At 34.6% G+C, this 12,862-nt stretch overlaps 1 protein-coding gene across 5 annotated transcripts in view; it reads right to left on the reverse strand.

Annotated features, from left to right (window-relative positions):
• The window catches only part of SCP2 (sterol carrier protein 2), a 99,247-nt gene that overhangs the window by 73,468 nt on the left and 12,917 nt on the right, over positions 1-12,862 (reverse strand). For 4 of the 5 annotated variants that reach the window (XM_081056111.1, XM_081056115.1, XM_081056112.1 and 1 more), the window contains exons 3-5: positions 11,149-11,220; positions 7,832-7,963; positions 6,497-6,561 (exon numbers count right to left, since the gene is read on the reverse strand). In XM_081056111.1, the coding sequence (XP_080912237.1) occupies positions 6,497-6,561; positions 7,832-7,963; positions 11,149-11,220 (269 nt within the window). Of the gene's footprint in view, positions 1-1,652; positions 1,790-6,496; positions 6,562-7,831; positions 7,964-11,148; positions 11,221-12,862 lie in introns of those variants that run through there. The other variant, XM_081056114.1, reaches the window with a different exon arrangement.

A 12,862-nucleotide genomic window follows, 5' to 3' on the forward strand; every position in this document is an offset into this window, starting at 1 on the left:
AAAAGAACAAGGAACAGGTAGAATTAATTTGAATATAATTAACCCAGTATGTCCAAAATATTATGATTTCAACATAAAGAAATATAAAAATTATTGAGACATTTTACATTCTTTTTGCATACTAAATCTTTAAAATCCAGCGTATACTTTATGCTTACAACACATCTCAACTTGGATGCTAAATTTCAATCAGAAATATTTGGTCTATATGTAGACTTCATAAAATCTGCAGTTGTAAGAGTAGATTCACATCCTCAAATTATTTTAAATATACTTAAAAGATTTCCAGTAACTGAACTGAGTTATTACTTTAACTTTAATTAAAATAAATAAAATTTAAAACAGTTCCTTAATTTTATTAACGACATTTTAAGAGCTCAATAGTTAAATGTGGCTAATGGCTACTTGCCATTTACGACGTCTGGCAATTAAGTTCACAAACTCATTCTAGAAAAAGTGCTACATACCTCATTGCTGAATATCACTACAGTCACCTTCGAAGTACTCCCCTTGGGAAGCTATGCACCGACACCTGCACCTAGCCCACCCTTCAAAGCAATTTTGGAACTCTTTTTCTGGAATGGCCATTAGAGCTGTCATCGTATGACGCTTGATGTTCTGAATGTCATAAAAATGTCTTCCTTCCAATATTCCCTTTATCTTCGGGTAAAGAAAGAAGTCATTGGGGGCCAGATCAGGTGAGGAGGGAGGGTGTTCCAATACAGTTACTTGTTTACTGGCTGAAAACTCCATCACAGACAGTGCCCTGTGAGCTGATGCATTGTCGTGATGCAAGAGCTATGAATTGTTTGCGAAAAGTTCACATCGTCTAACTTTTTCATGCAGCCTTTTCAGCACTTCCAAATAGTAAACTTGGTTAACTGTTTGTCCAGTTGGTACAAATTCATAATGAATAATCCCTCTGATATCAACAAAGGTTAGCAACATTGTTTTGACTCTTGATTTGGACTGACGGAGTTTTTTTTGGTTGTGGAGAATTGGCTGACTTCCTTTGTGCATTTTGATGCTTTGTTTCAGGGTCCTATTGGTACACCCATGTTTCATCACCAGTGATAACACGGCCCAAAACATCACCTTGCCTCTCCAAAAGATCTTGGCAAACTTCGACTCTCCTTTGCTTTTGTTCATCAGTAAGCTCCTTCGGGACCATTTTTGCACACACCTTTCTCATGTCAAGATTTTCAGTTAACATTTCCTAATTGTTTCTCTATCAATGTTTACTTGGTCTGCTATGCTTCTCATAGTCAGCTGACGATTCTGATACACAATTCGACAAATTTTTGCACTGTTTTTCATCAGTTCTGCTTGTTACTGGCTTCCCTGAACTCTCTTCATCAATGACTTGTTCTCTCCCCTCAGAAAAACATTTAATCCACTTGTACACTGCCATTTTCTTCATGGCATTATCCCCATAAACTTGGACTAACATGTCCCTGATTTCACATCCACTCATGCCAAGTTTAACTAGAAATTTAATGTTTATTCATTGCTCTAATTCAAGCTCGAACATTGTCGCGACGGCACATAAACATATGCAACAACAATAATGAACAACACTCAGGAAGACACCGCCACACATTGACACAAACACAGCTGTGAGACACTGATATACGAAGGTTATGAAACCTTACCGAGCTGTTTGTACAGTGCTGCCAATGTAAGCAAGCGCACAGTGGCAAGTTCGCAAACTTAGTTGTCAGACTTCATAACGTTTGTTTGTTATGAAGAGCATTCCCAGTGGAACAAGTATTCTTCTTAGTTCAAAGTAATAATTCTCCCTTATATAAGAAGAAATTATTATTTTTGTTTCTAGCATACCCATAAAAAGGGAAAAAGTTAAGACACATGATCTGGAGGGAAATACATAGGATCAGAAACCAAAATTTAACAGCACAGCAGGAGTGGGAAATTAAGGCCTCTGCTATAGAGACCCATCTAGGGGCCATAAATAGAAACAGCAAGTTATTTTGTTATATTCAAATAGATTGTTCAATCACCTAACTTTTACATACATAATAGAAATACAAAATCGTATTCAATAAATTCAACTACAAATTGCTGTAAGTTAAAAAATGAATAAGGAAGGAAGAGAAGAAAAAGAAGAACAAGAAAAAAACAAAGGAGAAATGCAGATGCTGATGGGATTAGGGTGTTGGTTAAACGTCCAAAAAAAAGGAGGTGATGTCAGAGAGATAAAAAGGAGGATAAGACAAAGTATGAACGAGAAAGGGGGAAAGAAGAAACTCACAGTGGAAGAAAAGGAAGAAAATGATAGGTTCTCCACGTATAGCAAAAAGTTTATATTTGGATTAAAAGATCTAGTCTTACTTATATCACTACCATGTTTACCTGAAAATAAAAACTAGCCGGACAATCAGCTCTAATGAATCTTTTGGAGCAAAAATTAATATAAAACCCAGTATATTATATTATATATCATACCACATCATACTCAGCCTTATATTATAGTAAAATAAGACTGGGTCTTATATTAATTTTTGCTCCAAAAGATGCATTAGAGCTGATTGTCTGGCTAGGTCTTATTTTCGTGGAAACACGGTAACTACTAATAGGGTACTATATCACTGGGTAATTCACTCTGGGCTTCATGGATTCTCTTTACCTGCAAAATATCTCTAGGGCCACCTCTAGCAAAAACATTGTCTAAACTGCTCGTCTGCTCTAGAATCTATCCCACAGAAATAATAGCTTGAGTAAGTAAAGATATATACAAGAATGTTGGGTGCAGCACTGTTGACCAAAATGGACATTTTGGAGAAGACCAAATTTCAAGAACGTTTTGGCATGGACCAAATGTCTCTGTGGACATTTTCGACAGGACCAAAATATCTGCTAATATAGTCATTCCAACATCCTTAACTTGGTTCATGATGTTTTCTCCCATACCTAGAAAGATCTCATCTTCCCTACTGTTAATTATCCTTTGTATTATACAATAATTTTATATAATTATTATCCCTTAATTATCTCTAAGACTCAATCTAACTTCTACCACTTTCTTAAAATGGTCTCTAAGGGAGAAAAAGAAACAGCTCTTGTTGATTTGATGTCTATTATGTGGTAGACACTATTATGATTACTAAGAGATACTATAACACACTATTTAACTTAATTTGGGGTAGAGGTTCTTTAATGTTTGAATTGAGAAAATTGAATCAGATTGCGCTCAGGAGTTAGATAACAGTGTATCTCAGATAAACAGGCTAAAAGTTATTTTCAACTCATTTTCTTACAATGATTCTATTTTTATATTGTAGTGTCTTCTACAGGAAAATCTGAATTTACCAGAGAGATCAATTCCTAGGTATTCATGTTTTAAACAGTCATTAATTACATAATTTAAGAACCAATTCCCCTCAGGCAGGTGTATATATATCAGAAACTAACTACCTAACACTGGAAGAACAAAATTAAAAAGTAGGAACCATTATCAAATGATTATTACTAAAATGAAGATTACTTTAAAAATAAATAAAATAGTATTAAATTAAAACACAACTCTTTAAAATCATGTCGATAAACAAATTCAAAGGTCTTTAGTCTTTAAGTTGTCAAAAATTGCTTAAAAATTGCTTCAATTTGCTTTAAAATTTGTAACTGCTTTTTTACAAACAGAATGCAAAATTCTTTCTAAAGCTGATATGAACCCAAAACTCAAAATCCATAGATATACAAAACAAATATCTATAACCTTCTGTTCTAGTAACAGTCTTCATACAAAGAAGATACTAATACTCAATCCACTATTCTACTTTTGTTTTGTTTTGCAGTTTCACTGTGACATGCCTATGCATGCATTTCTTTTTATTTATCCTACTTTGGATTCACTATGATTTTTCAATCTGTATATTAGTGTCCTTTGCCAGTTCAAGAAAATTAGCAGCCATTATCTCTTCAAATAAAGCCTATGCCCTACAAAAGAGCCAGAAAACAATTAACAAAATAGTAATAAGTACATGTCTACCAATAATTACTTTAAATGTAAATGGGCTAAATTCTCCAATCAAAAGACACAAATGGATAAAAAAAAATAACACCCATCCAAATGCTACCTACAAGAGATTCACTTCAGACATAAGGACACACACTGACTGAAAGTGAAGAGATAGAAAAAGATATTCCGTGCAAATGGAAACCAAATGAAAGCGGGGTGACTATACTTATATCTGACAAAATAGACTTCAAAACAAAGACTGTATTAAAAGACAAAGAAGGTCATTATATAATGATAAAGGGGTCACTCCAACAAAAGGATATAACATTTGTAAATATTTTTATACACCCAAGAGCATCTAAATATATAAAGCAACATTAACAGACAAGGGAGAAATAGATACCAATACAATAATAGTAGAGGACTTTAATACCTCATTTGCATCAATGAATAGATTATTCAGACAGAAAATCAGTAAGAAAACATTGGCCTTGAATGACACATTAGACCAGACAGACTTAACAGACATATACAGAATATTCTATCCAAAAGCAACAAAATACACATTCTTCTCAAGTGCACAGGGACCATTCCCCTAGACAGATTATATGTTAGGCCACAAAACAAGTCTTAATAAATTTAAGAAGACTGAAATCATATCAAGCAACTTTTCCAACCACAATGGTATAAAACTACAAATCAATTTCAAGGAGAAAACTGGAAAATTCACAAATGTTGTATGTGGAGACTAACATGTTATCAAACAACCGATGGGTCAAAGAAGAAATCAAAAATCAAAACAATATCTTAAGACAAATGAAAATGAAAATACAAAATTACCAAAACTTGTGGGATGCAGCAAAAGCAGTTCTACGAGGGAAGTTCATAGCAATAAACACCTACATTAAGAAACAAGACTGATCTCAAATAAACAATCTAACCTTACACCTCAATGACTAGAAATGAAAAAAACAAATCAAGCTCAAAGTTAGTGGAAGGAAGGAATTAACAAAAATCAGACTGGAAAGAAATAAAATACACACTAAAAAATAAAATAGAAAAGACTGATGAAATTAAGAACTGGGTTTTTAAAAAATAAATAAATAAACAAAATGCCTATGCCTTATTTTCTCTCCCACCACTTCTCCATTAATTCCAATTAAACATTTATTATACCTTAGCACACTATCTTCCATAGACCTTAACTTCCTGCCAATTTTCCATCTTCTTTCTCTCTATAGCATATTCTAAGTAATTACTTTAATCTAGTCCAGCTTCACTAATTCTCTTTAGTCATGTATAATATCTGCTAGCTTTTGAATTTTCAATTATTTCATTTTTCTTTTCTAAAAATTCTTTTTTTTTTTTCAGGTCCATAATGTTTCTTTTTGCAGTTTCCTAGACCCTTAAGATATTTCCAAGCTTGTCTTTGATTTCTTTAAATATAGTAACCATATCTAAATCGGTGTCCAATAAATCCAGTTTTTGACATCTTCAAAGATAACTTTTTACTTTCCTTTTTCCTGGTTCTCAATTATGGTGCCTTGTCTTTTTAATGTTTGGTTTTCTTTGACTGCATCTCCTTGAAAACTTATTTTAAGAGTTCTCAAAGTCCAGAAGGAAAATGCTTTCCTCCAAAAGAAAATTTACATTTGCTTCTGTTAAGAGCCTAGGTTACTACCATTCTGGAACCAATTTAGACTCAATTCATGGTTTGAGGTTTCTTTGAATACCCAGGTAATTAGAATTATCCCTATAATTTCATGAAAGTGGGGGAAATAGCATGTAGGAGAGGGGGAAAGTTTTACTTTGACTTCACCCTTACTTAAAGAGTTTATGCCTACAAGGTCCCAGTTTAATGGAGTGAATATTAAGCTTCTGACTCTGGGAGGACCTGAGCTTTGACTACTTTCTTCTTCATTCTAGGGGGCCATCAAACTGAAGCTCACAGCTTCCTCATCAGCAAAGGCCTTCAAGGCAAAAGCACTTTCAAATACTGATCTCAATTTTCTGGTATTCACCTGCAATTCTTCTCTATTGTTATCTCTGATGCTTTTAGGATATTTTGTTTATATTCTATTCAAATGTTCTGGTTGTCATCAATAGGAAAACTGGTTCAAATAACTTGGCTTGCCATTACCAGAAACAGAAGTCCCACGTTATTAATTCTCTTCAATTTGTTGAATGAAATTAATTTCTGAATGAATGAATAAATGACTTTCAAATTAAACAGGTAAGTCAACCTCAAATTCAATAACCTGACCTCTCTGAACATCAGTTTTAGGAGGTTGCACTAAATTATCTCTATCACTCTCTACCTGTTCTAAAATACCAGGATCTATGTATGCCTGTACATATATAATCTCACCTTTCAGCTTTTGGCTTATATCAGCTCATTTAATAATTGTGCCAAATTACATTCTATGTTTCTAATTAATGGGCACGACTTATGGTAGTCTTATGGGCAAAGTTTTCTCATAGTGTTATGACAACTCCAAAATAACAGTAAATGAGACTCACTTGTACTCCAAGGGATCCCTTCTCCATCTTCTCAAACCCAAGAGCCAAGACACAATTTGCCATACCTTGAAATAAAATGTAATTATTCTGAAAAATTAAGTTTCCAGACACCCAACAAAATATCATTAAATACTTCAATTTAAATAAGTAGGTTAATTTATATAAAATGGAAAAATATAACATAATCCTATAAAATTTTTAACAACTAAAAAATTAAAGAAAATTCTCATATGCTTCTAGATAAATGGAAACCTCAAGAAGGTGTTTAATTCTTTCTTTGATCCTCAATGTTAGTAAAACTTTTGATTAATGTGGAAATATGTTTTGAATTCTCAAAAATTCAAAAATTTAAAATTTTAAAAAATTTTTAAAAATTTTGAATTTTAAAACTATAAATAAAATAAATTTATTTTAAAAAGGATCCTGATCAAAATCTCAACAGAATTATTTTTGGAGGGAAGGAGTACCTAAAAAAATGACATTAAAGTTCAACTGAATAGCAAAACAAGACAAAATTGCCAAAATTTTTCTTTAAAAAAAAAAGAAAGAAAAATAATAATATGGGGAGGGGGACACAGGACACTAGCATTATGAACCAGTAAGACATTATAAAGCTCCAACAATTAAAAAACTGAGTAGTAGAGCAACAATTAACAATCAATCAGTAGAAAAGAATAGAGAGCCTAATAAAAGACCCTACAATATTTGGAAATATAAAATATGATATATACTCAAGAGAACTGAAAACACATAGCCATTAAAAAAAAAAACTGTATACAAATGTTTATAGTAGCATTAATCATAATAGCCAAAAAACGAAAACAACCCAATGTCCATCAGCTAATCCATGGATAAACAAAATGTGGTACATCCATACAATGGAATCTTATTTGGCCACAAAAAGAAATGAAGTACTGAGAACATGCCACAACATGGATGACCTATGAAAATATAATGCTAAGTGAAAGACACAAAAGGCTATATACTATATGATTCCATTTATATAATGTTCAGAATAGGTAAATCCATGGGGACAGAAAGTAGATTAGTAGTTGCCAGGAGCTGAGTGACTGTTAATGGATATAGGGTTTCTTTATGGTGTGATGAAAATTTTCCAAAATTAGAGCGTGGTTGCATAAATCTGTGAATATACTAAAAAACACTGAATTGTAAACTTTAAAGGGGTGAATTTTATGGTATATAAATCACATCTCATAAAGTTTTTTTTAAATACATTATAAAACCATCCCTCTAATGATTGTGGAGAAATGATGAAGGGGGGCGGCAATAACTCCACATCTACTTAAGTACACTAGACTAATAAGCACTACTCACCACCCTGAATTATCTGCCGGGCCATAAACAAAGCAGTAGAACCAGTAGAACAGTTATTGTTAACATTGATTATAGGAATTCCAGTCAGTCCCAAACTGTGATAGATAGCCCTCTGCCCGCAGGTAGAGTCACCTGAATAGAAAAAGAAATAAATTTTTTAATATATGCAGCATGGGATTTATGGACCTGCAACACAACATAATACTGCATTATGGTTTTTTCAGTATTATGTTTTTGCTTAGCATACAACATGGACAGAATGATAAATACACCATTAACATCTTACTCAGAAGCAGTTTTAGCATTAAGCATCATTTACTCTGCAAATAAAAAATTCTCAAAACGCAGAATACACATATATGTGCACTTTCTTTACACAATACAGAGGTAGGAAAGTAGAAAAATGACCCAGTAATGGCAAACAATTCAATCTGGTTACAGCTACATGATAAAGGAAGCAATATTTCATTTATACTATTAGATATAAATCTTTTAAAATGTACCAGTTGTTGAAAAGGCCATGATTTTCTCTTCATATGAGGTGTGATCAAACGATACGATGAAGTTTAAATTTAAAAAAAACTTGTTACAGTAAAAGACACATTGCCATTAATCCCCCTCAAAACACTCCCTCTGGGTTTGAACACACTTATCCCATTATTCTTGCCACTTTCAGAAGCAGTTCTGGAAGTCCTCTTTCGTGTCTTTAGTTGCACTGTCATGGCTGCCTCGATGTCCTGAATCAATTCAAAACGTTTACCTTTCGTGGTCATTTTGACTTTGGGGAAGAGCCAGGAGTTGCACGGTGCCAGATCTGATGAACAAGGTGGATGAGGACTCACCATAATGTTTTTTGTTTGACAGAAATTGCCATACCAGAATTGATGTGTGACACGGAGCCTTGTCATGAGGGAGGATGAAACCATTGGCCCATTTCTCAGTCCGTTTTCTATGTACATAGTTTCTTAAATGCTCTAATAAGTCTTTATAATGTCCAGAACGCAATAGTGTTCCTGGGTACAAACTCAGTTCACACAATTCCATCAAGGTCAAAAAATACAATTAACATCACCTTGATGTTACAAGTGGATTTTGATTGACGCACTTTTTTCCCACTGGGTGATTTCCATTGAGAACTATGAACCCTGGTCTCAGAATCATAACCATGGACCCAGGTTTCATCTCCTGTGATGACATGTCTTAAAAAGCTGGAATCTGGAGCAGCACAATCTCACACAACTCCAACGAAATTCATGAATGCTGTTGCTTTTGTTTGGCAGTCAAAACGCACGGAATAAATTTTGCACTCATTCGCCTCATTCAAATCTGTTGTTAAAATGCTTTGAAACAGAAACATAAGATATGTTCAGATCCTCAGAAATTTCCCTAACAATCAATTGCCTGTTTGATCGAATCATTTCACTTACTCTTTCAACATTCTCTTGGGGTTTTGATGTTGAAGGATGTCCCGATCGCTCCTCATCTGCAATCAACTCACAACCATTACGAAATCGCTCGAACCACTTGTAAACTATCTTCATGGTCACTGCAGCATCACCATAAACTAATTTAACATTTCTTGTGTTTCTATAGCACTTTTTTGCAGTTTGAAACAAAATTTCATGTTAATGCATTGTTCGTGATCCCTCATTTATGGCACACTTCAAAACACACCTCTCAACGATAGGTCACACCCGACTGACTGCAACGAACAAGTTGAAACTTGTCACACACTGTTATTAAGGTTCATCGTGCCACTTCCTGTATTGAAGATCCCTGCCTTTCCACTGGACGGTACTTAGCAGCAGCATTCACCGTAGTTTTTGATCACTCATATTAAGTTTCCAGAACTTAAAAAAGTTTAAAAGATCCTGAGCGCCAGGGCATTCCAGAAAAATAGTGATCCAAGTTGAATACACATTTGACTCCCTTTGCCAAGTAATATGGCCACCAAAGCAGATATCCTGGAGCAGTATAATGGGAAAATCTGGAGGTACAGACTCTCCAGGAATCTTCAGGAAAAAACAGTGAGGTTCAGGACCTCCTTTTCAATAAATACACTGCATCTCTTTGACCAAGTAAATTTCCCTTTGAGAATTCTCTTGATATCTTGAAATCTCAAGGAAATAATCACAGATAAACACAAAGATTCATCTACAGTAATGCTAACTACAGTCTTTTATAATAACTAGAAATTAGAAATAATTAAAAATGTCCAAGAAAAGGATATCATTACTACTACTAAACTGCAGTAAATCCTCAAGACTAGAATATTATGCAATCATTAAAAATATTGGGAACATTCTAAATGACCATTAAAAGGGGGTAGATTAAATAAATTATGATATTATCGATTATATTCCCCAAGCTGTCTTTCATATCCCTGTGGCAATATTGTGGTTACCAATTTCTGCTTTCTAATCCCCTCACTTTCTCCCTCATCCCCACCCCCTCACATCTAGCAACCCTTAGTTTTTTCTCTATATCTCTGAGACTGTTTCTGATTAGTTTGCTCATTTATTCTATTCTTTAGATTCCACATATGAGATCATACGGTATTTGTCTTTCTCCATCTGACTTATTTTACTTAGCATAATGTTCTCTAGGTCCATCCATATCGTTGCAAATGGTAAGATTTCATTCTTCTTTATGGTCAAGTAGTACTCCATTGTATAAATGTGCCACAGTTTCTTAATCCAGTCACCTACCGATGGGCATTTCAGTTGTTTCCATGTCTTGGCTGTTGTGAATAGAACTGCAATAATCATCCGATGGACACTTGTCTTATTAGGGAGACCACTTCATGGACAGTGTTAGATGCCTGACCACTGCACTGTACACCTGAAGCTGAAGCTGAATAATAATGTCAACTATAATTTAATATATATACTCCACAGGATGTGGAGTACAGCATAGGGAATAGAGTCAATGAAATTGTAACAGATGTATACAATGTCAGAGGGGTAGTAGATTGGGTGAGCGGGGTTATCACTTTGTGAGGGATGTAAATGTCTAACTATTACATTGTTTTGTATATCTAAAACTAATTTTAAAAAAGTGAAAATAAATTAAGATATATCTATTCTATGGAATACTGTGCTATCATAAAATAAGACCAAGAAAGCTCCTGTTTTGACAATCATGGTAAAAAAATATGTGTTAAACTAGGCTGACACAAAAGGAAATCTAGGAACGATGGGTAAAACTCTGAATTCTGGGTTTTGAGAGTTAAAATTTTAAAAATGTTCCTGCATTGTTTATGCAGTTACTGCTAGATTTAGGTGAATAATTTTTAGAATATATAGTTTGCCACGTACCATAAACATAGCCAATACATGCCTGTTCCACTGCTGAATAAGGAATCCGTGCATCAGCTAAAGCCTTCTGACCTATAAAAACAAAAGGATTTTATCAAATAGTGCTTTACGTATTTGCTTTAGGTGAGTAAAAATTAAGTTTAGAGTTTTTCCAGAGTAAATCTACCTCTATAAAGTCTATGTTCAATTCAAATGACAAATCCTTCATCAACTCATCAAGGTATCTCCTTTCAGAAGTAATTATTTCTTCCTCTAAGCTACTGCATCACTTTTTCACACCTCCTTTTTGACACTTAATATTTTCTGTCCTAACTGTATACCTAACTATAAATATATTAAATCCCAAGCGTTTTAAATCCTCTTGATGGCAAGGTCCTTGTCTTACCCATCTCTGTGGCTCCACTACACAGCTAGTGGGCAAAATTGGACAGAATGTCAATATTGAGGGCGGGGGCGGGGGAGCACTGGTGTGGTCATCTTATGAAGCCAGAGTCAAGAGATGATCCTGTCTATGGAACAAGAAATGGAGCTTTAAGGATGTTATCCAAAGTTGCAGAAATGACCAATAGAGGAACTGAGAAAAATTATAAAAATAAACTGGGAAAGGAGAGTGGAGGTTGGTATGAGTGAAATCCTCATCTACCAGTGAGAAGCCAATATATATCTAAAATTGATAAACCAAAAACTAGAATAAATGTGGTGGAATAAACATTTATAAAGATATGGAGATCACCGCTGGAAGAACTAAAGCCAAACAGTTAAAAAAAATTGCCCAGGTCAGCCAGGTGGTTGGAGCGCCATGCTCCTAACACCAAGGTCGTGGGTTCTATTCCCACATGGGCCAGTGAGCTGCACCCTCTACAGCTAAGATTGTGAACAACAGCTCTCCCTGGAGCTGTGCTGCCGTGAGCAGCCAGCAAGCTACTGTGTGCTGCTGTGTGCTGGCTGGCAGCGAGCCGACTGACCACCTTAGCTGGGGGAGCGGAAGGCTCATAATACCAGCATGGGCCACGAAGCTGTGTCCTACACAACTAGAATGAGAAACACTGGCTTGAACTGGAGTGGGGAGGCGAGGCGGAAGAAGGGGAGGAAAATTGCCCACTGAGGAACAGACCTGGGAATTATAAGTCATTCTGTGTTTTTTTCTTTTAATCATATGAATGTATTACTTTGATTGTTTTTAACTGAGAAGACGTGTAATTGATTATGGGATTGGTTTAGTCACAGCAGTTATCTTCTCCTTTTTAGCACATGAGCAAAAAAATTTTTTGCTTATAATGCTGGTGAGATTATGTTAAGAAGAGCATTCTCATAGACTGCTAGAGAAACTAATAATGTAAACAGTCTGAAAAATAATTTGGTAAGCATCTTAAAAATGTGATATTCACTGTTCCACTGAATCGACTTCAATCTGTCCTCAAAAGTAACTAGAGGCAGCTGGATGGTGAGCTCTGAACAACAGATTTGCCGGTTCGATCCCACATGGGCTAGTGAACTGCACCCTCCACGACTACAGTGTTTCCCTGAAAATAAGACCTAGCCGCACAAACAGCTCTAATGCATCTTTTGAAGCAAAAATTAATGTAAGACCCAGTATTATATTTATATTATGTTATGTTATATTAATTATATTATATTATATTATATTAATTATATTATATTATAGACCCGGTCTTATATTATAGTAAAATAAGACAAGGTCTAATATTAATTT

Source organism: Rhinolophus hipposideros (assembly GCF_964194185.1).
Source record: "Rhinolophus hipposideros genome assembly, chromosome: 8".
Classification (NCBI taxonomy): domain Eukaryota; kingdom Metazoa; phylum Chordata; class Mammalia; order Chiroptera; family Rhinolophidae; genus Rhinolophus; species Rhinolophus hipposideros.